Below are 25,250 nucleotides of genomic sequence, written 5' to 3' on the forward strand. Positions count from 1 at the left end.
CCCCGCAGCCGCGCGGCGCCGTGCCGCTACTGGAGTGGAGCACGGGCCTGATCTACTTCAGTGATGTCAACCAGTGTACGGTGAGCCGGAGTCCTCCTCCCGGCCAAGGCTGATGTGCGGCGCACCACCTGCAACTTGCCCGCGGTCTGTAAACTTTCGCCGCGTGTGCGGCGTGCTTCAGCACCACTACCCCTCTCATAGTGCGGGAGAGCGGTATCTCAGGGTACTTGAGGGGTCCGAGCGGCCTTATCTGGACACAAGCTGCTGCGGCTGGTCTCGCCATCAAGTAATAGGCAACTAATGTACTTAACCAGCTACATGGACATTCCATATCTACAATTACTATATTTGTGGATTCAACTGCAACATTTGGTGGACTTAGAAATTTTTTTTTCAAGAATTAAAAGTATTTCTTTCTGAATTCAACTACCACAGCATAAAATCATTTAATCAAAAGTTACTACAAAGAATTTTGAAACTGGATCCAACCAATTTAAGAAAACTTGTTTGTAAATCCTTCTGCAATTAATTTCTATATCAACATCATAACTTGGACCTTGTTTTAAAACAAAATTTGGTGTTCTTCTGTGTCTCCCCTTGGAAGGACTTTTTTTGGAGGGGGGGCGAGGTCTGTACCGGGTGGTACATCTCCGCGCCGCTAATTCAAACATTGCGCCAGTTGAAACTCCTCTACTGGGGGAAGCCTGAACTTTAACAACCACATTAATTCTAAGATTTCTCAGAAGATGTCGCTATTGTAAATGTTGAAGAGTTCTGAACTGTGTCTTTTTTTATTTATATTTGTTTTCTCTGTAGTGAGAAGTGTGAACATTCTCTTCTAGATGGCACTACTGAAGAACTACAATTGTGCACCCTAGTGCAAAGTGAAGGAACTGTTTTTTGAGAAATTTGGTATTCATAAGTTTGTTCTTTGTAAAATTTATTTCAGTCATTGTTTGGGTTGGCAGTATAACCCTTCCCTCTCCGCCAGTTTTGGATTTGACCAATGAGGAATTTCTGTAATTAATTTTCCACCAATAAGGTGTTTCTTCTTCATCTGGTGTATTAGTTTTTGCTGTAATCCAATAAAATTTTGTGGGCGGGTTGTAATCATTCATGAAACGTCTCGAATTTTCCACGAGGGTATAAAAACTGCTGATTTTCTGGTCTCCTGGCCACTTCAGTAACATCTATCCTAGTGTGATTATGTAGCAGGGGGCGGGAAGCGCCTCTTTCTTCGGGCAGCAGTTCATCCATAAGGTAATGGCCTTTTAATAACTTCTTCTCTTCCTAGCTCAGCAGTTTAACCCTCGGGGCAGGTTCAAAACTTTTATCATGTAACTTTCCTTTAAAATGTAAAAGACACTTGATATAAATTCTGTCACTTTAACTACAAATTGGGATAGAGAGTGCCTAACCCTCTCGAGCTCCCACTCATAGTGTTTTGAGGTGACTACGTTTTCATAACAGTTTCCCTTCTCTTTGTAATGTAATAAAGTTTTCCTATCGTGTCACCTCCGTAGTATGGGATTAGCCCTTGCATAAGCGGCCTAGTGCCAAATAGGTTTTAAAAAGGTGTGTTAGGAGTGCAAGTTATGCCTCCACTCAAGTTGGTATTTTGGGGCCACGTAATTGTCCCGTTTCTTTAGTGAATAGGCCTCAGTAGGTTGGGTATTTTTACCCCTGTTCTTGTGTGCCTGGAGGGCAGCTTGAAAGTGGAGTTTGGTGTGGCCTTTGAATTGGCTTGAACTTTGAGAGCGGGTTTCTCTTTCTTAAATTTGGTTTCTGAGTGCCTCGAGCAGGCTTTACTGGGTAATTGGGAGCTAGTGGTCCTTGGCATGGTTGGGGTTTTCTGCCCCTTTGTTGAACGTTGTTCATATGTAAAGTTGGGCTCATTGCTCAAGGATTGCGTGTCTGGGGGCTCGAAGCCCAAATCCATTAACAAATTGCAATTGTACATTCTTAATTTGTTGATATGCTACTGAGTACCTGTTATACTTGTTATTTCTTGACTTTGAAAAGAAAATATAACCTTTGTTAAATTTTAAATTAACTTTAATTTCATAAGTTGAGACCTATTCATCCCAGCACCTTCTTTCACCTCTGCTGTTCCACAGATACCTCGGAACAATCAGGAATACCATTGCACGGAACATAGTTTCTGTTAGGCATGAAAATGAGCGAACGATGTGAGTACATTTGTCAGTTGGAGGAATTAGGACAAGAATTATATCCGTGTATTCACCATGTGAGGGTGCAGATGAGGATGAAGCTGACAAGTTTTATGAAGCATTGAGTGACATCGTGGTCAGGGTCAACAGCAAGGATAGAATAGTGCTAATGGGCGATTTCAATGCGAGAGTTGGGAATAGAACTGAAGGATACAGAAGGGTGATTGGTGAATGTGGGGAAGATATGGAAGCTAATGGGAATGGGAAGCGTTTGCTGGACTTCTGTACTAGTATGGGTTTAGCTGTTAAGAATACATTCTTCAAGCATAAGGCTATTCACCGCTACACATGGGAGGCTAGGGGTACCAGATCCATAATAGACTATATCTTAACAGACTTCGAATTCAGGAAATCTGTTAGGAATGTACGAGTTTTCCGGGGATTTTTCGATGATACAGACCACTATCTGATCTGTAGTGAACTAAGTATCTCTAGGCCTAAGGTAGAGAAAGTGAAATCTGTCTGCAAACGAATAAGGGTAGAAATCTCCAGGACGAGGAAATTAGACGGAAGTACATGGATATGATTAGTGAGAAGTTTCAAACAGTAGACAGTAAGCAGGTTCAGGATATAGAAAGTGAATTGGTGGCATACAGGGATGCTGTAGTAAAAACAGCAAGGGAATGCCTGGGAACAACTGTGTGTAAAGATGGGAAAAGGCGAACATCTTGGTGGAATGATGAAGTGAGAGCAGCTTGTAAACGGAAAAAGAAGGCTTATCAGAAATGGCTCCAAACAAGGGCCGAGGCAGACAGGGAGTTGTATGTAGATGAAAGAAACAGAGCGAAACAAATAGTTGTTGAATCCAAAAAGAAGTCATGGGAAGATTTTGGTAACAACCTGGAAAGGCTAGATCAAGCAGCAGGGAAACCTTTCTGGACAGTAATAAAGAATCTTAGGAAAGGAGGGAAAAAGGAAATGATCAGTGTTTTGAGTAATTCAGGTGAACTCATAATAGATTCCAGGGAATCACTGGAGAGGTGGAGGGAATAATTTGAACATCTTCTCAATGTAAAAGGAAATCATCCTGCTGGTGTTGTGAACAGCCAAGCTCATGGGGAGGAGGAAAATGATGTTGGTGAAATTATGCTTGAGGAAGTGGAAAGGATGGTAAATAAACTCCATTGTCATAAGGCAGCAGGAATAGATGAAATTAGACCTGAAATGGTGAAGTATAGTGGGAAGGCAGGGATGAAATGGCTTCATAGAGTAGTAAAATTAGCATGGAGTTTTGGTAAGGTACCTTCAGATTGGGCAAAAGCAGTAATTGCACCTATCTATAAGCAAGGGAACAGGAAGGATTGCAACAATTATCAAGGTATCTCATTGATTAGTATACCAGGCAAAGTATTCACTGGCATCTTGGAATGGAGGGTGCGATCAGTCGTTGAGAGGAAGTTGGATGAAAACCAGTGCAGTTTCAGACCACAGAGAGGCTGTCAGGATCAGATTTTCAGTATGCGCCAGGTAATTGAAAAATGCTACGAGAGGAATAGGCAGTTGTGTTTATGTTTCGTAGATCTAGAGAAGACAGGGTACCGAGGGAAAAGATTTCGCCATACTGGGGGACTATGGAATTAAAGGTAGATTATTAAAATCAATCAAAGGCATTTATGTTGACAATGGGGCTTCAGTGAGAATTGATGGTAGAATGAGTTCTTGGTTCAGGGTACTTACAGGGGTTAGACAAGGCTGTAATCTTTCACCTTTGCTGTTTGTAGTTTACATGGATCATTTGCTGAAAGGTATAAAATGGCAGGGATGGATTCAGTTAGGTGGAAATGTAGTAAGCAATTTGGCCTATGCTGACGACTTGGTCTTAATGGCAGATTGTGCCGAAAGCCTACAGTCTAATATCTTGGAACCTGAAAATAGGTGCAATGAGTATGGTATGAAAATTAGCCTCTCGAAGACTAAATTGGATGTCTGTAGGTAAGAAATTCAACAGAATTGAATGTCAGATTGGTGATACAAAGCTAGAACAGGTTGATAATTTCAAGTATTTAGGTTGTGTGTTCTCCCAGGATGGTAATATAGTAAATGAGATTGAATCAAGGAGTCGTAAAGCTAATGCAGTGAGCTCGCAGCTGCGATCAACAGTATTCTATAAGAAGGACGTCAGCTCCCAGACGAAACTATCTTTACATCGGTCTGTTTTCAGACCAACTTTGCTTTACGGGAGCGAAAGCTGGGTGGACTCAAGATATCTTATTCATAAGTTAGAAGTAACAGACATGAAAGTAGCAAGAATGATTGCTGGTACAAACAGGTGGGAACAATGGCAGGAGGGTACTCGGAATGAGGAGATAAAGGCTAATTTAGGAATGAACTCAATGAATGAAGCTGTACGCATAAACCGGCTTCGGTGGTGGGGTCATGTGAGGCGAATGGAGGAGGATAGGTTACCTAGGAGAATAATGGACTCTGCTATGGAGGGTAAGAGAAGTAGAGGTAGACCAAGACCACGATGGTTAGACTCGGTTTCTAACGGTTTAAAGATAAGAGGTATAGAACTAAATGAGGCCACAACACTAGTTGCAAATCGAGGATTATGGCGACGTTTAGTAAATTCACAGAGGCTTGCAGACTGAACGCTGAAAGGCATAACAGTCTATAATGATATTGTATGTATGTATGTATGTATGTTGTTTTGTATTGAAAAGGAGGACAGTATAAGACTTTTTTTATTTGTGAAGTGATAGCCATCAATATGGAATGAGATTTATAACATGCAACTACTTTATAGTTTTCAAAAATGCTGAGGTGCCAGAATGTAGTCCCACATGAGTTCAATTATGTACCAGTAAATCTACTGACACTAAGCTGACTTTTTTTTTCAGCCTGTTTTATGTTGCACTGACACAAATAGGTCTTATGGTAACAATGGGATAGAAAAGTTCTAGGAGCAGGAAGGAAGACACCATGACCTCAATTAAGGTACAGCCCTGGCATTTGCCTGGTGTGAAAATGGGAAACCACGGAAAAACACCTTCAGGGCTGTCGACAATGAGGTTCGAACCCACTATCTCTCAAATGCAAGACCCAAACCGCACAGCCACTTGCTCGGTGGCTGACGTATTTGAGCATCTTCAAATACCACCAGACTGAGTCAGGATCGAACCTGCCAAGTTGGGGTCACAAGGCCAGCGCTTCAACCGTCTGAGCCACTCAGCCTGGCTACACATACCGGTATTGAAATTGGCCACACCTAAGTCTGACGAGAGGATCTTGAATATTCCCATGAATCAAAAATTTAGATTTTGTTTTGGCAGATGGAGAAGTCAATAGATAACCTTAAATATTATCTTTAATTTTGGATACAAGAGATGTTTTGCTATTGGGACTGTTTGAGACTCTAAGCACAAAGCAAAAAGTCTTGCTGGCTGTCTTCGATATTCTGAACCATGCACTGTTCAATTATCTGGGCTAAACTTTCAGCAGCACAGAGTCTTTCCTGTTTGGGGATATTATGTTTCATAACCTTTACTATGAATTAACTCAGACTGGAAATTATCTTCCATGAAAAAAGAAAGAAAAAACTGAATGGTTTTCAAAAGGAATATTTGGATGGGTGTGCGCTGACCAATGAATTCATAACCCTCTCATGTCTTTTAAACAACTGGGGATTATTTCTTCTGGTGCAAAGAGAACAGGAGATGGTTATGGCAGAGGTTTAACAGGTATCATTAAGTACAAATTTTTGGTCACGTGAAGGACATTAACAAGTCGAATTTGATTCATCTGATTCAATCGTGGCGTACATATGGTCAGTAGACATGATACACAGATGTATGAAATGTCATTAAAATACTATAAAGCTGCTGAAATTAAAGTAACACTGTGTCACTTATGTAGATAAAGCATTAGTAAACAGAAAATAATATAAAATGAAATCTAACCTCTGTTTCCTTGCATTTAGGCAACCACTATGAACAATGTGTATCAAAAGTAAACAACTGGATCAATCAAACAAATATTCACATACATGACAGTATCACTTTCTAACTGACAAAGATGCCAAATGCAAACGAGTCACAATATAAAATATGAAAGACAACAAAAATTCACAAAAGGATATAAAAAGTTAGGAGCATTGTATCAGTTTTGAGTATTCACTGCCTTCTATAATTATCACAATTTATTTCAACCTACTAAACATAACACAATCATGGACAAAATTGAATTTCAAAATTTCTTAATAACTAAACTGTATTTGAAATGTCAACAGTTCCTTGGTGATTATCTTTACAATGAAAGGATACTATTTAAAGAATCTGGTCACACAGGATGAAAATCTATGTTAGAATCTTCACAAAATCTTGCAGAACTTTGTCCATTATGTCCATTAGAGATCAACTGAAATCTAATTCATAAATCTGTTTCCTGTCAGTTTATATAATATGAAATATTTACTTGCTAACTTCTAAATGTACATATTTTATTTTTTTCCATTGCCAAGTAGACTTTTTAGGCTTTTGGTAGTTGAAGTTATATCCAATGTAAGCAAACAACTTACCATACACAATTTATTTTAGCCTACTAAATATAATACAATCATAGACAACATTTAATTTCAAACAGACTTTTATACAACTAAATAGTATTTGAAATGTCAACAGATTCTACGATTTTATCTTTACAGTGAAAGTATGATATGGCAAACTATTCAAAGCAAACGGGTTTGACAGGATGAAAAGAATATTTACAAAGTCTTACAGGATTTTGTCAATTAATAGACATAATACCGGTAATGTTTACAACAGTGTTCCTTTTATCATATGAGTTACAGACCTCAAGTTTACTCAAGAACCATATTATAATAATATTTAATTTTCCTTGAAATGTACAGAGGGCATCAATTAGAGAATTGTAAGGACTGGTAACTATTCACAAAGACTACATACTACTTAATATACCTCACTTGCTTTCCACATATCTGGCACAACAAAAAGGGAAAGATGGTACAAATCTTCCATTTCTATCACCAGTTACTCTTGTAAATCTGAACTAAAATGATCAGCTTGCATTGCATTACATGTAATCTACAGGTACCTTGAAAACACCAACTGCCTATATACATGACACTTTCTTGTTAGTTTATAATAATCATTTAGGTATTTATCTACTCTGTCCCAGGAGCTGCAAGTTTCTTCAGACAACTATCCACTTGGCGTACAAATTCTGGAAATCCAGGATCTAGAATACAAGTACGAATAGCTACTTCAAGAGGAAAATTTGGAGGTACAGTATACGGTGCTGGTGTATTTCTAGTGTTGTAAGATTTATCCAGTATAATGCTAGTATAAACTTCCTCAAGCTTAACTTTATTTTGCTTATTTGGCTCCTGAGCATTTCTTATAGACATGTAGGATTGTAGATATCTAATGCAAGATTGACAGTTCTGAACATCTGTGCAATCCTTACTAGCTGAAAACTTGAATCGTAATCTCCGGGTTTGTGATGGATAGGTCAGTACAATGATCAATGTGCTGTTTTTCCACACTCCTCTAAGTGTGGCTGGACCTGCACTTAATGCTATAGATTCAAGAACTGTATCTTGCTGCATTACTAGGAGTTGTATACCAACAACAGACAGTACTAGATCCCTGCCATTACCATCAATCTGATTCCAATTGCCATTTCCAAAACGAGCATACTTCTCTAATGTCCACAATCTATTTTCCATTCTAATCTGTTTTGGCGAATTGCTAAACCAGACGGTGCTCAGTTAATCAGAATTTTCTTGTAGTTTTGTCTTATGAAATTCCTATTTCTGAGATTCCTTACGAAATATAGGCCTACGAAAAATAGGTTACTAGTTCGTATATTAACGGATAGCAGCGCAATCAGCACTAAAATGTGATAGTCAATACTTTCGTCTCAGGGTACATATATTTTACATAAGGGGTATAATGTGTGACACTTGACAAAATACGGACACAAAATAAATCAGAAGGCGTAGTAAGTTACGGCTTATTGAAATTCACCGCTACTTTGAACAAAAGACGGTGGCCACTCGCACCCACATTCCAACCGTTGTTATTCATTTATATTTCTCCTTGCTTTTGGATTCATTCTTTCAAGAGTGTTAATTCCGTGTATATTATACTTATAATGTTAATCGAAATAACTCACGTAGCCATACCCTCCTACTTTTAACATTTTAAGAATGATCATAAACCGCTTGTTTTTATTTGGTTGCATGCCCTGCTAGCGGGGAAGATTTAGGCGCGAAAGGCATTTTTGTTCGTGTTAATTTCCTGACAGATTAGACTTCATCAAAATATACGTTTTTCGCTCTTCTTTCTCATTAATTTGGGATTAAACTTGCGAAGAAAGGTAAGAAAGAACATTTCTTGGTCACCAGTGACCTTTACGTCATATTTAAGCTCCATTATTTGGAATAACAAATTCTTTAATTTCTTCCTTTAGACAAAAGATGAAATGCACGATCCCAGAAATATCGTGGCACAATCGAGATCCAGTTTTGAGTATTGACATCCAGCCGATCAAACCAGATAATGATGGACCTTATAGACTTGCTTCGGGAGGAACTGATTCTCATGTAGTGGTCAGTATTTGTCTAAATTGCATGAATCTAATTTGCATATTAATTATTTATTAATAGACTGATTTTCTTGCCATAATGTTTAAGTGACACTGGTAGAGTTGTCTGTGACCACTGATGGTTATGAAGGGTCGTTGGTAATAACTGTGTTTCTTCAGGCATGCATATATTTCTTGTGTGTGTGTGTGTGTGTGGGATGGGGAGGGGAGGGGAATCTCTGTGGGGATGCTAAACAAACATTCCTTGTTCCTTACATGTAAGTGCCTCAAATATAACTTATTTATTTACACTGTTTACGCCCGTATTGGAGCACCAAAATCAACCTTATACAATAAAATCTTCAAAAAATAAGTATCAGTACATCAAAAAAAAAAAAGTTCATTTTCAAGTATAACTGAAATAACCATAAATGAGAAGAAAGTGAAGCTAGTGTAATAGCTGTAGGCTATTTCATAGGAGTAATTTTAATATGTACTAAGAAGAGTTTATTCCAGAGGGATACTATTTTTGGAAATACTGCAAGGAGATTACAGTTCAAGGATGGGGGTCCCAGAGAGTAGAGATGGAGGCTCAGCGCAGGGTGATGCACCGTTGGTGCTCCACTGTGGCGCGCTGTTGATGGCCATGCCATGATAGTCTTATATTGGTAGTAGCATAGTAACTATCCACAAAACTTTCAGTGACACTTCGTTTTATGGTGGTGAGGGGCAAGGAGGGAGCTTAAACGGTGTGGATCGTACTGCCAGCTGAACGGAACTGAAATCTGAATTCAATCGATAGTACAGTATCCAAACCTTATTATCTAAAAACTGTGTCACAGAGACATATGTATCGTGTCTTGCTGTGGCATATTTTTATTCGTTATCCATAATAATATTGGTAATAATAAAATAGGGTAAAACTTCCGTACACAGTGTGCGAAAGTGAGGTTAGAGATCGAACATGGTGCGGCTTGGGTAACATCATGTAACACTCAGCAGGGTTGCCAACTTATGCATTCTTAGTGACAAGACCCTTGGGCTGGATTGGTTAGGTCTGGGGAGTGACAAGACCATTGGGCTGGATGGTTAGGTCTGGGGAGTGACAAGACCATTGTGCTGGATGGGTTAGGTCCGGCTAGTGACTAGACCATTGGCCTGGAGGCAAGTAAAGGTTAGAGTTGTGAAGCGGCCCTTAGGTCTCTAGTATCTCGCATGGCACCACCATTGATCTGGATAGGTTACGGTAGGTTAATGATAAAAAATTGGTCTGGATAGGTTAGTGACAAAACTATTGGTCTGGATAGGTTAGTAGGTTAGTGACAAAACCATTGATCTGGATATGGTTCTCTTACTTCTAGCAAATATGGCAGCCCTGTACTTGCACATGATGCAAGCTCTGTCGGAGGCAATACGAAGCTTGGCCGGCCAATAGGAACACAGCACATGGTCTCATTCAGCTGATTTACACAGTCTCTGTTTTAATTCTGCTATATAAGTAAGAATTCTTCTTGGGGTGGGATGGTGGGTTTCTAGCAAGCATAAAGGAAGGTTCTCTTCTTTCTGCTACTTAAGGTATTGTTGCACATCATTCTTATATGATTTTTATCATCTCTAAGTCTGCACACCGGGTACGGAAGCGGCACCTAAAATAGACTGACCAACCTCTTTTTACCAGGGGGGCTGGAGATTCGCTAGGGTAGAGGCAGAAAATGTTTCAGTGTTCTTAATCATGTAGCCTAAACAGATTTTCCTGTATATGTGACAGCTCGTTGCATTGACTTGCAGAGGATGAAGAGCAACAGTTCATTTTATTTTCCAATATCATAGCCAATTGCTGTTTCTGCTATTATTTTTCTGCCCTTACTGCCGTTGATGTCTTGATGTTCATATCCAAGTAAGAATTCTAAGGTGTTCCTAGATTTACTTGGATTTTCCTTATCCTTTGCATTAGGTTCAAAAATTTCAGCTTTTACCTATATTTCTTCGCTTTGCTGTGTAAATAACAATAGTAGGCCTATGATATAGATGTTGATTCCCATAGGGAATCTGAAATATTTGTCCTGAATGAGCAAATTTATAATACCAATATAAATGGTCCGTTATTGGACATTATAAATTTTCCAGCTAGCTCATTCTTGGTTGCCAGCGTTTCGCCCTCGTGTGCTAGGGTGGGCTCGTCAGTTGGTACCTAGCACACCTACCAATACGCTGGCTAGTGCATACCGTGGAGGCCACTGTGTAGGCTAACTGGAGCCACCGGCAGTGCCAATGCACTAAGAGACTTTCTCTCGTCACTGAAAATTGATGCCTGCTTGGCCAACAGATGATATAGATGTTGATTCCCATAGGGAATCTGAAATATTTGTCCTGAATGAGCAAATTTATAATACCAATATAAATGGTCCGTTATTGGACATTATAAATTTTCCAGCTAGCTCATTCTTGGTTGCCAGCGTTTCGCCCTCGTGTGCTAGGGTGGGCTCGTCAGTTGGTACCTAGCACACCTACCAATACGCTGGCTAGTGCATACCGTGGAGGCCACTGTGTAGGCTAACTGGAGCCACCGGCAGTGCCAATGCACTAAGAGACTTTCTCTCATCACTGAAAATTGATGCCTGCTTGGCCAACAGATGATATAGATGTTGATTCCCATAGGGAATCTGAAATATTTGTCCTGAATGAGCAAATTTATAATACCAATATAAATGGTCCGTTATTGGACATTATAAATTTTCCAGCTAGCTCATTCTTGGTTGCCAGCGTTTCGCCCTCGTGTGCTAGGGTGGGCTCGTCAGTTGGTACCTAGCACACCTACCAATACGCTGGCTAGTGCATACCGTGGAGGCCACTGTGTAGGCTAACTGGAGCCACCGGCAGTGCCAATGCACTAAGAGACTTTCTCTCATCACTGAAAATTGATGCCTGCTTGGCCAACAGATGATATAGATGTTGATTCCCATAGGGAATCTGAAATATTTGTCCTGAATGAGCAAATTTATAATACCAATATAAATGGTCCGTTATTGGACATTATAAATTTTCCAGCTAGCTCATTCTTGGTTGCCAGCGTTTCGCCCTCGTGTGCTAGGGTGGGCTCGTCAGTTGGTACCTAGCACACCTACCAATACGCTGGCTAGTGCATACCGTGGAGGCCACTGTGTAGGCTAACTGGAGCCACCGGCAGTGCCAATGCACTAAGAGACTTTCTCTCATCACTGAAAATTGATGCCTGCTTGGCCAACAGATGATATAGATGTTGATTCCCATAGGGAATCTGAAATATTTGTCCTGAATGAGCAAATTTATAATACCAATATAAATGGTCCGTTATTGGACATTATAAATTTTCCAGCTAGCTCATTCTTGGTTGCCAGCGTTTCGCCCTCGTGTGCTAGGGTGGGCTCGTCAGTTGGTACCTAGCACACCTACCAATACGCTGGCTAGTGCATACCGTGGAGGCCACTGTGTAGGCTAACTGGAGCCACCGGCAGTGCCAATGCACTAAGAGACTTTCTCTCATCACTGAAAATTGATGCCTGCTTGGCCAACAGATGATATAGATGTTGATTCCCATAGGGAATCTGAAATATTTGTCCTGAATGAGCAAATTTATAATACCAATATAAATGGTCCGTTATTGGACATTATAAATTTTCCAGCTAGCTCATTCTTGGTTGCCAGCGTTTCGCCCTCGTGTGCTAGGGTGGGCTCGTCAGTTGGTACCTAGCACACCTACCAATACGCTGGCTAGTGCATACCGTGGAGGCCACTGTGTAGGCTAACTGGAGCCACCGGCAGTGCCAATGCACTAAGAGACTTTCTCTCATCACTGAAAATTGATGCCTGCTTGGCCAACAGATGATATAGATGTTGATTCCCATAGGGAATCTGAAATATTTGTCCTGAATGAGCAAATTTATAATACCAATATAAATGGTCCGTTATTGGACATTATAAATTTTCCAGCTAGCTCATTCTTGGTTGCCAGCGTTTCGCCCTCGTGTGCTAGGGTGGGCTCGTCAGTTGGTACCTAGCACACCTACCAATACGCTGGCTAGTGCATACCGTGGAGGCCACTGTGTAGGCTAACTGGAGCCACCGGCAGTGCCAATGCACTAAGAGACTTTCTCTCATCACTGAAAATTGATGCCTGCTTGGCCAACAGATGATATAGATGTTGATTCCCATAGGGAATCTGAAATATTTGTCCTGAATGAGCAAATTTATAATACCAATATAAATGGTCCGTTATTGGACATTATAAATTTTCCAGCTAGCTCATTCTTGGTTGCCAGCGTTTCGCCCTCGTGTGCTAGGGTGGGCTCGTCAGTTGGTACCTAGCACACCTACCAATACGCTGGCTAGTGCATACCGTGGAGGCCACTGTGTAGGCTAACTGGAGCCACCGGCAGTGCCAATGCACTAAGAGACTTTCTCTCATCACTGAAAATTGATGAGCTAGCTGGAAAATTTATAATGTCCAATAACGGACCATTTATATTGGTATTATAAATTTGCTCATTCAGGACAAATATTTCAGATTCCCTATGGGAATCAACATCTATATCATCTGTTGGCCAAGCAGGCATCAATTTTCAGTGATGAGAGAAAGTCTCTTAGTGCATTGGCACTGCCGGTGGCTCCAGTTAGCCTACACAGTGGCCTCCACGGTATGCACTAGCCAGCGTATTGGTAGGTGTGCTAGGTACCAACTGACGAGCCCACCCTAGCACACGAGGGCGAAACGCTGGCAACCAAGAATGAGCTAGCTGGAAAATTTATAATGTCCAATAACGGACCATTTATATTGGTATTATAAATTTGCTCATTCAGGACAAATATTTCAGATTCCCTATGGGAATCAACATCTATATCATCTGTTGGCCAAGCAGGCATCAATTTTCAGTGATGAGAGAAAGTCTCTTAGTGCATTGGCACTGCCGGTGGCTCCAGTTAGCCTACACAGTGGCCTCCACGGTATGCACTAGCCAGCGTATTGGTAGGTGTGCTAGGTACCAACTGACGAGCCCACCCTAGCACACGAGGGCGAAACGCTGGCAACCAAGAATGAGCTAGCTGGAAAATTTATAATGTCCAATAACGGACCATTTATATTGGTATTATAAATTTGCTCATTCAGGACAAATATTTCAGATTCCCTATGGGAATCAACATCTATATCATCTGTTGGCCAAGCAGGCATCAATTTTCAGTGATGAGAGAAAGTCTCTTAGTGCATTGGCACTGCCGGTGGCTCCAGTTAGCCTACACAGTGGCCTCCACGGTATGCACTAGCCAGCGTATTGGTAGGTGTGCTAGGTACCAACTGACGAGCCCACCCTAGCACACGAGGGCGAAACGCTGGCAACCAAGAATGAGCTAGCTGGAAAATTTATAATGTCCAATAACGGACCATTTATATTGGTATTATAGTAGGCCTATTCAAAGTTTTGCGATTACACCGCCAGATGTCTCACAGCAATGCCTAACTTATTCATTTTTTCTGTCAAGAGGTTGCCAATCCGTATGTCGAAGATAACCAAGGTCTACCAAGTCAGCACTAGGGAGCCTGTACAGGCCAATTCTTGTGTAGAACATACGTCCACACATTGCGCAGCTGAGGGACGTTTATAGTTCAACTATAAGCGGGAATTATTTTTTAAGTTTATTGCATCAACCAAAAGAAATACACACATAGAGATCACTTTTCTACATAGTTTCCTGCCTTCGATACACATTTTCTCCATCAGATTGGTAAGTTTTTGATGCCGTCTTAATAGAAAGTAGAGGGGCGAGGGCAGAGCCAGTTGCGGCATGAACTCTTCTGTACTTGCATCATCACTGAGCAAGTGGTTGTGCGGTTAGGGTCTCGCAGCAGTGAGCTTGAATTCGGGAGATGGTGGGTTCGGACCCCACTGTCGGCAGCCTTGGAGGTGGTTTCCCATTTTCACACCAGGCAAATACTGGAGCTGTACCTTAAATAAGGCCATGGCTGATTTCTTCCTACTCCTAGCCCTTTCCTATCCCATCGTCGCCATAAGACCTATCTGTGTCGGTGCAACGTAAGCAACTTGTAAAAATAAAAAACTTGCATCATCATCATCAAACTGCTGTCCTCCTTGGTCTTGTTTGAGTGGTCCAAACAAACGGTAGTCGCAGGACGATAAATCTGGACTGTACGGTGGGTGTTCCAAAGGTGTCCAGTGGATTTCTTCCAGTTTTTTCCACGTTAAAGCGGCAGTATACGGCCCTTGCATTATCGTGGAGAAGAGTGACGTTTCAGATCGGTTGCTGTGTCGCTTGTTGCGATATGCAGCTTTTCATTCATCCAAAAGGCAACTGTAATAAGGCTGCATTAATTGTCCTTTGTGTGTGAAGAAAATTCACCTGCAAAATGCCCGCGGAATCCCAGGAAATGGTTGCAAGCACCTCCAGCAAATGGGCGTGTTTTGGTCTTGACCGGATCTGCTTCGTCTCTTCGCTGCCACTCCATGCTTGCTTGCTTTGACTCTGGGCTGTAATGATGCACCCAAGTTTCATCACAAGTCACAATACGATGCAAGAAATCCTCTCCTTCCTCCTCATAGTGACGCAGGAGTCTCTGACAAACTTCCTGGCGTAAAGTTTTTTGTTCCTGGTTGAAGAGACGAGGAACCCACTTGGCAGACAATTTTCTGAAATGGAGTTCATCTCGGATGATGGTTTGAACACTTCTGTAACATATTCGTATGGCTAAAACAATTTGTGAAATTTTTATTCGTCGATCTTCACCAATAATGTCACGAATGGCAACAATGTTGTCTACAGTGATGCTTGTCCGTGGTCTCCTTTCATGAGGTTCTCATTTTCCACAGCTTCTCTTCCTGGCACAAATTTAGTAGCCCACTCATACACTCGAGTTTGCAAAATTGTTTCTTCCCCAAACTGTGCTCAGAGCCATCTCAAAATTTTAGAAGGTTTGGTGCCCTCTTTTGCGAGAAATTTGATGATACGTTGTGCAACAGATGTATGCACCTCTTGCTCACTCGTGGCATACTGAAGCAGCCCAGCTCTCCACCGTCGTTCGCGCGCGAAAACCCCTTCTCCAGACACCACCACGAACATCCTGGCAAACCCCCACCTAAAAATTATTACTAACAGCAGTGGTACATTCAAATTCCCGTTTATATTTGATCCTCCTCCTTATGACTTGATTTTGTATCTGTTTGTTCCTCTCCATTGTTATAATTATGAATTGGTGTGGAAAGAAGGCACAGCAGAAAAGAGAGAGACATGAAAGCTCAAAAAGAAAAGGACACACACTGCAGCTTCATACCATTTTTAGCTTCATCAGAAAGGTAAACATTAAATCATTTTGTTCATGTTTAAGATCTTCAGAATATTGCAGTACGGTAAGGTGCCCTAAATATGATACAGAATCACAAAATTTAATATTATCTCAAGCTGAAATGAGTATCTTATTTTAAAAAATATTTTGATTAGGTAAGATAAGCTACTTACTAACTAGGTTATATTTCATTAAAAACGGTGATAAATTTAGCCTAGAAAAAATGCAAATTATTTGTATTTTGATTGAAAATCCTAAAAAATTATAGTTATTCTTAAAAATTATACATAACTTATGGGATTTCCTTTTAAATACTGTAGGTCCTAGAATACTTGAGGTCTTTGAATTGAGGTAGATAATGCAAAAAAAGATGCACTTGTACAACAGAAAGCTTTCTGCGGCATTATTTTCAGGACATTAACATTTCCCACACCTTGAGGGGTCACGGGTGTGAACTGTGCTGCACATGTGAATTTTGCCGTTTTACGGATGGACGCCCTTCCTGACGCCAACCCTATATGGAGGGCTGTGATCACTATTGCATGTTTCTGTGGTGGATGGTAGTGTGATGTCTTTTGTAAACATGAAGAAAATAGTGTTGGGACAGATACAAACAACTAGTCCCTGAGCCAGAAGAATTAATCACATACGATTAAAATCGCCAACCCAGCCGGGAATCGAACCCTATACCCTCTGAACTGAAGGTGTCAGTGCTGACCATTCAGCCAAGCAGTTGGACATTAACATTTGTTACAATCACTGAAGAAATTTCCCTGTTTTTCAGCTCTTTAACATAAAATTTCATGTAACAATGTTGTTTTGGCCGGAAAATAGGGTAACATACTGTGGTGTGATGTGAGGGTCCTTCCAACTAAATTTACAACTAAAAAAGGTAGTGTGGTTTACTATCAACAAAAATTTTTAAACTACTATTTGATTTAGAGTGATTTACATGTCCACTCACATTCATACTTCTCCAATTCACACAGTTGTTACTCTCAATTGTTGAACACACAGCACTCTGGTATGTCAAACTCCTGCTTTTCAACACAGCCGCTGAAATCATAGTGCCATCCTCAGAGCCGTTCACATCACAGCTCTCCGTATGTAGCATAGTCAGAACCATATTATTCCTTGCTGACACACTTCTGAAGGTCTTGTCACTGACTCACGACAGAGTCAAGATGGACTGGCGTTCCCAGCTTTATTCTTTATATAGGCCTGCGAAAGATTCTGTTGAAAGTACCTTGCTCTTCGTACTTTTTGATCATTCCAAACGTTGTGTCATTGTTAAGCAGCTTCCATCATCTTCTGTGGAGCCCAGTCAATAATTTGCCAGTTGCCCATCCAAATTGTCGCTGATCCACCTGCATTGTAGCCTTCCAGCAGCCTCTTGCACTCTGTCTTCATTGTCACAATGCCATAATTTATCTCAAGACTGAAACCTACAGTATCTAATAATACATTAACATACCATATATACGCTAATACTAATCTACATTTTCTTCCGGAATTTAGCGAAGTAAAACTTGTGTGCGCGTCTTGATTGAAATAAGGTTGATATTGCTTTGCCTTAAATAACAGATCCTATTATACTATAACATTGTCCGACTTTGGTCTGTGTGGCGTCAGTAGCACAGTGAAATGGGAATCCTGTATTAAGTATGTCTACAGTTCTTGTAATCACTCATTCACAGTTAAAGAAAAGCTTAGGGCTATTGGCTATGTAGAGAACATTGGAAACCATGCAGCAGGAAGGAAGTACAATGTCGAAGAAAGTTGTACTCGCTACTGGCAAAAAAACAAAACATGACTTCAAAATACAAATAGTAATCGGTGGGTATTTTACAAAATACATTCCTATACAGCTAATGCCAAACACACTCATTACAACACAGGTAAAACTAGCTAATTATAAAGATCGGGGGAAGGTAAGCAAACCATATGAAAATTCTAAGCAAGTGAGTTGCCTACCCAACAACATATGAAGATTATGATGCCTTTCTTGAAACACATTTATATTTTAAAATTCAGTTTTGGAGTACATCATTATGTAAGATTAATTTCTTGTAAATAAAACACAATTTAAAGCCAATTTTCTTTTTAAATCTGCTAAAATTAAGGTGCACACGTTATTTGATGGCACAGATTATTCTTGTATATACAGTACTAACATATATAAAACAAGGAATAATTAGGATGAACCTTATTTTCTTGTAAAAAGACAGGCTGTGTCATTTTTTGGGAAGTTCTGCTGTCTCAGTTTTAGGACCTTACCATATAATGTAAAGAATAGAATTGTGTTTCTTTGAAAAATCCTTGGAGTTAATGATTTGAAATTATTTTCTTCCTCTGTACAGATTTGGCATGTACTCATTAAAAGCGATGGAGTGGCAACAGTAGATTTTGCTGCTGATCTCCAGCGACATCAGAGAGCTGTTAATGTGGTCCGCTTTTCACCTTCAGGAGAATTTCTAGCATCTGGGGATGATGGTAAAAATAGATTCTGTTTATATTTTCTGTTTGAATGATGTGTTTGTTTTAATACTCGCATCAATTGCCAATTGAAGTAGGTATAGTGTGGTTTACACGTCACGGTTTCCTCGGTCAAAATTTCTTTGAGCCATGGGATTCTGTGCAATATTCCTTGAGATATCAGAATTAAAATGGAAGTAGGAATTTACAACAAAATTTTCATGTACATTCCACAGGGGTTTTTTTTTTTTTGTATGACAAGTAGGCACTGTAGTAGAACCAGATCAGTAAATTTCTGTTGATTTCGTCAGTGTCTTAGTTGTTTCCAGATGGTCAGCAAATTTTTCAACATATTGGGCAATTCTTACTAGGCCCGAAAAACTAACTTGGTAGCAATAAGGGCAAGTTTTTACAATGTGTGTGGGATAAACAATTTATCAAATATTCTAACAATAAACTTGAGATTGGCTTGGTAGAGATGTTTGTGATGTCTTAGATCACATGTTTAAAACAATAAATATACTACAGGTGATAGTTTGGTCTGCCCTGTCAATATATTGTCATCATCATCATCAATGTCCCACTCCAGTCGCCCGGGTGTGGTTTAAAAGCCTCCTCCACTCCTTTCTGCCCTTCCACTTTTCCTGCTCCAATATACTATGAAGTTCCTAATTTTGTACAATTATTTCAACTTGTTCATATTTTAGGAGCCCCCACTCCCTTCATCAGTGATTTCTACTTCATAAAGCACGATTTCCCTTATCTTAAGATCTAACATCATTCAACTATATATGAAACACATTGTAATAACACATACACAATAAACATTTCTTGATAATGTTTGTTTAGATGTGTATTATGTAATAGAACACTTTAAAACACTTATATACAACCAGCCACTTATAAACAACCCGAAACGCGTACGAGTGAAATAATTGTACAAAATTAGGATCTTGATAATATATTGATAGTGAGTCATGGGTGATGAACTGTCTTGTGAACGGCTTTGCACAGTCAATACTTGCATTCCTTTTTGATTGTTCTTCATTTTATAGTTTTCTTTGAATTTTCCGACAACATGTTTACAAAGTTTAGAGAGTCATGCAGTCAGCAAGATGGCGGCATGTGTGTCCTGTGGGGATCAGGCGTGTTTTAGGCAGGGTTGAAATTATTTGCGAATTATGTGCAGATACGTGTTCGGAATGTCCAAATGATAGTGAATATTTAGAGTTTGATGATGAAATATCATCTGAAAATGAATGAAAGTCTACAGCCTGTTTCCAGTCATTCGACCGGGTCAGGAATGGAATGAATGAAGCCCCCATCTAGCGGTGAGGATAGGAATTGTGCCGGCTGCCGAAGCCTGTCGCACTGCTCTGGGGCAGTGATTATTGAATGAAAGATGAAATGAAATGATATTGGAGAGTGTTGCTGGAATGAAATATGACAGGGAAAACCGGAGTACCCAGAGGAAACCCTGTTTTGCCTCCGCTTTGTCCAGCACAAATCTCACATGGATTGACCGGGATCGCTGCCGCCTGAGCCACGGAGGCTCTTATGATGAAATTTCTAGCAGAAATATATGCGATGAGGGTATAGCCTTATCTTCATGGCGTGGAACATCTGTAGTACAAACGGAAACTGATAATTGTGTTATGAGTTTAAATAGTGTAAATAATATAAATAATTTGTTTTCTGACAACTGGGTTATGCATAAGAGCACACATGGGCTAAATGAACTTGAGAGCAGGACTTCTGTTTGGCAAGGATATTTTTTTAGTATGTAGCTGAGCAGACAAACTTATACTCATCATCATCCTAAACCATCTCCAGTTTCCCGGGTGTGGTATATGAGCCTCCTCCATCTCATCCTGTCCTTGTACCATTCTTCCTCCACCAACTTGTCCCAATCATGACCTCTCAGCAGTACATCGCTCTTAACTAAATCTATCCATTTCCTTCGTGGCCTTCCCACGGGTCGTTTTCCTTCTACCTTTCTGTCAAATTTCTTCCTTGCAGTTTTGTTTATTGGCATCCTCTTCATGTGACCAAACCACTTCAGTCTTGATATCTGAATCTTATTGAGGAGAAAATCATCTATTCCTACTTCTCTAATTTTCTCATTCCTAATCTTGTCTTTCCTGGTTTTCTGGATCATAGTGCGTAGGAATTTCATTTCAGCTGCCTGAAGTTTGGAATTATCTCTATTGGTCAGTGTTGTGGTTTCGAGACTGTACGTAAGAATTGGTGTATAATAGGACTTGTACAATGTCATTTTTGTTTTCATGGGTATTTGCTCATCCCACAGCAGGTGTCTTACCTGGTGGTAAGATTGTGTTGCCTTATTGATTCGATTGTTCACCTCATGTTTTGCTAGGTTGTCATTTGATATAACGCTACCCAAGTATTTGAAAACTGGCACGCTGTCCAGTTGAGCTTCATTTAACATGACTATTGGTTCTGCTCCTTCCCCATACACTTTCATCACCACCGTCTTGGTCTTGCTGATGTTTAAACCATATTTCTTAAACTCCTCATTCCAGCTTTGTATTCTCTCTCCCAATTCCTCTTCTGAGTCACTCCAGATCGCAGCATCATCTGCAAATGTGAAGGCTTTGATATCTCCATGTTCTTTCCTTTTAATTGATTTCATTACTACATCCATTACAATAATAAATAGAAGTGGTGACAATGAGCTGCCCTGCTGCACTCCTCTCTTTTTTCAAACCAGTCCGACAAACCACATCCTACTTGAACACAGCTTCTGTTCCCACTATACAACATTTTCACTTTGTCTTTGAGGCTGTCTCGCACTTGAAGTTCTTTCATGCATTGCCAAATTCTTTCCCTTGGTACACTATTGTATGCTTTCTCAATGTCCAAAAATACTAGAAATAAAGGCTTGTTCTTCTCCCAGTATTTTTCCATTAGCATCCTAATTGCAAATATAAGGTCTGTAGTTGACCTTCCTGGTCTGAAACAATACTGCTCTTCTTCCAAAATTGGTTCAACAATATCTCTGATTCTGGTCTCTGTTATTTTTTCCAATATTTTCAGGACATGAGACAGTAGTGTGATACCACGGTAATTAGTACATTTTCGTCGGCTTCCTTTCTTGAACAGGGGTACAATGATGCCCATCTTCCAGTCCTCAGGAATAGTATTTTCCTCCCATATCTTGTTGAGCAGTCTGTAGAGCCCTTGGATTCCTGGAATTCCTGCTGCTTTCAGCATATCTGCACTTAGTTCATCTATGCCCACTGCCTTTCCTTTCTTCATGCTCTTGAGCGCATTTTCAACCTCAAGCCATGTAATTGGTGGTTCAGTTGTGGTTCCTCGACTTGGCTCTCCTCTATCCGTTATGTTTTCTGTATCTCCATTCAGCAGCTTTTCGAAATAGATCTTGAGTTCTTGTTTAATTTCTCCCTCTTCTTCTGCCAGAGTTCCATCATCACGTTCTATTGCTTTTATGGTCTCTTGATCCCTTCACTTGTTTTTCACTACTCTGTATAGCAATTTCATATTTCCTCTACTGTCCTCTTCCAGTTTGTCTGCAAACTCATTCCATTTCTTCTCTTTTTCTTCCCTTACAATGTTCTTTACAGCAAGTTTCTTGTTCCTGTATACTCCTTGAAGTCTTTGTATTTCTTGTTCTTTTCGTTCTTGTCCCTGTTATACTATCAGCAGAAATCATAGTCACATTCTCATAATGTATTGTCAAAACACTGAAATGGACTGTCACTAGCAGGGAAATTATTATTATTATTATTATTATTATTATTATTATTATTATTATTATTATTATTATTATTATTATTATTATTATTATTGGTGGGGCAGGTGAAGAAATCGTGTCTGAAAGATTATTGGTCAACCGGTCCCCTAAATTTCTGCTGTTCGGATTATCACACCAGAAAAAAATTGCTAGGGCTATTTAGGAAGGCCTCCAGAAACAAAGTAGTCCTTCAAAAGTTAGTCAAGTTCTGACAGTTTATTTTTATGCATTTACTCCACTTTGAAGATAGTTAGAAAGTGGCCAGGAACGGGGCTAGTGCATGGTGTGAAAGGCACTAGGTCTGCAATGTATGTACGTACCGCCATTTAGTAAAGGCAGTCATTAGGTTTTCATATGTAGCAAAGGCGGAAACAAAAACTCTCTTTCAGAAACTCCCAACAAATCAAGAAAAACCTATCATGGTCCAAAGAGTGAGAAGTGTCCCGAAGTTGACAATAAATGAATGGCATATATAATTATATTAAGGAACAATGGAGTCTGAGTCTCGCACAAAATTATGCACTAGAAGGTGCGTGAAATTGCAACTAGTGTAGGTATCAGTGCTGCTGATTTTGAAGGCTTGGCCCTTCGTTTTATAAGAATGAATGTTCTTTCGCTGAGGAGACGAACTTCTCTTTGTCTTTTCCTTTTAATTTATTACTGATCTGCATTTAGTGCTGGTGCCCAGGTGGCAGATTTCCTATTAGCTGTTTACCTAATATTTTCATAAATAATTTCAAAGAAGTTTGAAATTTATTGGTAAAGTATTCCAATCTGTAATTCCCTTTGCTATGATCAAGTATTTGCTCCAATTTGTTCTCTTGAATTCCAACCTTATGTTCCTATTATGCTCCTTCCCAGTCCGGCCCCGCAGTGTAGGGGGCAACGTGTCTGCCTGTCACCCGGCGGCCCCGGCTTCGATTCACGGCCGGGTCAGGGATTTTTAATTATAAATGATTAATATCCCTGGCCTGGGGACTGGGTGTTTGTGTCATCCTTAATGTTCCTTTCCTCACATTCAACACTTTACACTTCCACCATTTCCAAATACACGCAGGTTCACAGCATATGGTGCAAAGTAGGGGCAAAAGATCTTCTTAGGTCGACGCCCCGAATAATAGCATTTTTTTTTAAAGAGCTCTTTCCCACTTTTTTGCTTTACATCGCACTGACACAGATAGGTCTTATGTCGATGATGGGATGGGAACAGCCTAGGAATGGGAAGAAAGCGGCCGTGGCCTTAATTTGCCTGGTGTGAAAATGGGAAACCATGGAAAACCATCTTCAGGGCTGCCGACGGTGGGATTCGAACCCACTGTCTCCGGATGCGAGCTCACAGCTGCGCGGCCAACTCACCTGGTTTTCCCACTTTTAAAAACTCCACTCAAACTTATTCATCTTTTAATGGCACTCCCTGCCATCTCTCCACTGAGAGTCCGGAATGAACCGCTTAGTTGAGCAACTCGTCTTCTTATTCCCAAGTCTTCCAGTTGAGGCTAGAGTGGGCTGGACATGTACATTTGGCCAAAGACAAAAGAGTGATGAAGATATTTAGTATGTTACCAGAAAGATCCCGAAAATTTGGGGGACCAAAGCCGAGATGGCAGGAATGTGTGCATCAGGATATAAGGATCCTGGGAATTAAGAACCGGAGTAGCATGATACTGAACAGGAAGACTGGCAGAAACGTCTGAGGAAGGGCTAGGCCTACAAAGGGCTGTCAAGCCAATATGATGAAAGTTCTGATAATACTGCCTTATGGAAACCTCCTCTTAATCATTACAGGATCAATGAATGCTGCAAGACCTTGAACAGAAAATCAGACTTTTGTAATTTCACAGTTCAAACAAGGTAGAATAAGAGAACTATGCGTCGTCCCAATTTTGGAATGCGGACCGGACACCTACCTTTTTTGATATGCCGACTGACACAATAATTGCAAAAAAAAAAAAAAAAATTTAAAAGAGAAGGTGATGTGCAGAGCACTATGCTGTCATTACGTCATTCATCTCTTCTGTTCGGCCGATTAGAATCAGTTACGCTTTAGAAGCTGAGTGTATATCAGTTGTGCTAAATGAAGACTGGTTATTTCACAAGTTTTGAAGAGAAACTCAAAGTGATTTTGTAAGAGGGAAGGTGAGTGATGTCAGTGTTCGACAACTACCCTGTACAAAGACTTAATAACAATAAAAAATCTTCCACCTTTTTGATACTTATACAGTATTTGCATTTAAGCAAATTAATGAATCATACACAGTACATGTTTCGTTCCTTTTTAGAACATCTTCAGCTGTTTTACATTGCTTAGGTGCATTCACTAAGTATTTATCTTTTCAAGAACATATAAAATAGGTACCTTGTTTTTCTTAAATACTACATAAATTTAAAATAAATTAAAAACAATGTGGATGGTCGAATGTGGTGGTGAAATGAGAGGGAAATGGATCTACATATTGTTAGCCTAATTTAAAACAACTATTTCTATTCATTTGAACAGATGTTGTAAAAAGTTGTTTCCAGCACTTTTATCGTTAAAATATTCTGCTTGTCTTCTAATAAAAAGTTTACCGGGCGAGTTGGCCGTGCGCGTAGAGGCGCGCGGCTGTGAGCTTGCATCCGGGAGATAGTAGGTTCGAATCCCACTATCGGCAGCCCTGAAGATGGTTTTCCGTGGTTTCCCATTTTCACACCAGGCAAATGCTGGGGCTGTACCTTAATTAAGGCCACGGCCGCTTCCTTCCAACTCCTAGGCCTTTCCTATCCCATTGTCGTCGTAAGACCTATCTGTGTCGGTGCGACGTGAAGCCCCTAGCAAAAAAAAAAAAGTTTTTTGAAAAAATATCTTTCTTTTGAAACTTTTCTGAATATGCTATGTGTTCTCTTCATTTACTCC

General features: G+C 40.1%; 2 protein-coding genes across 2 annotated transcripts in view; one reads left to right on the forward strand and one right to left on the reverse strand.

Annotated features, from left to right (window-relative positions):
* Positions 1-7,260: 7,260 nt before the first annotated feature.
* LOC136881805 (uncharacterized) lies at positions 7,261-7,917 on the reverse strand. Its single transcript, XM_067154242.2, has one exon. The coding sequence runs from the start codon at positions 7,915-7,917 to the stop codon at positions 7,354-7,356; it is 564 nt and encodes a 187-aa protein (XP_067010343.2). The 3' UTR covers positions 7,261-7,353.
* Positions 7,918-8,494: 577 nt separating this feature from the next.
* Positions 8,495-25,250, forward strand: part of Caf1-105 (chromatin assembly factor 1, p105 subunit) — a 64,397-nt gene continuing 47,641 nt past the window's right edge. The window contains exons 1-3 of the mRNA XM_067154468.2: positions 8,495-8,570; positions 8,664-8,802; positions 18,468-18,600. Of these exons, the coding sequence (XP_067010569.2) occupies positions 8,671-8,802; positions 18,468-18,600 (265 nt within the window). The 5' untranslated portion in view covers positions 8,495-8,570; positions 8,664-8,670. The remainder of the gene's footprint in view (positions 8,571-8,663; positions 8,803-18,467; positions 18,601-25,250) is intronic.

The sequence above is a fragment of the Anabrus simplex genome, chromosome 10 (assembly GCF_040414725.1).
Source record: "Anabrus simplex isolate iqAnaSimp1 chromosome 10, ASM4041472v1, whole genome shotgun sequence".
Taxonomy (NCBI): Eukaryota; Metazoa; Arthropoda; class Insecta; order Orthoptera; family Tettigoniidae; genus Anabrus; species Anabrus simplex.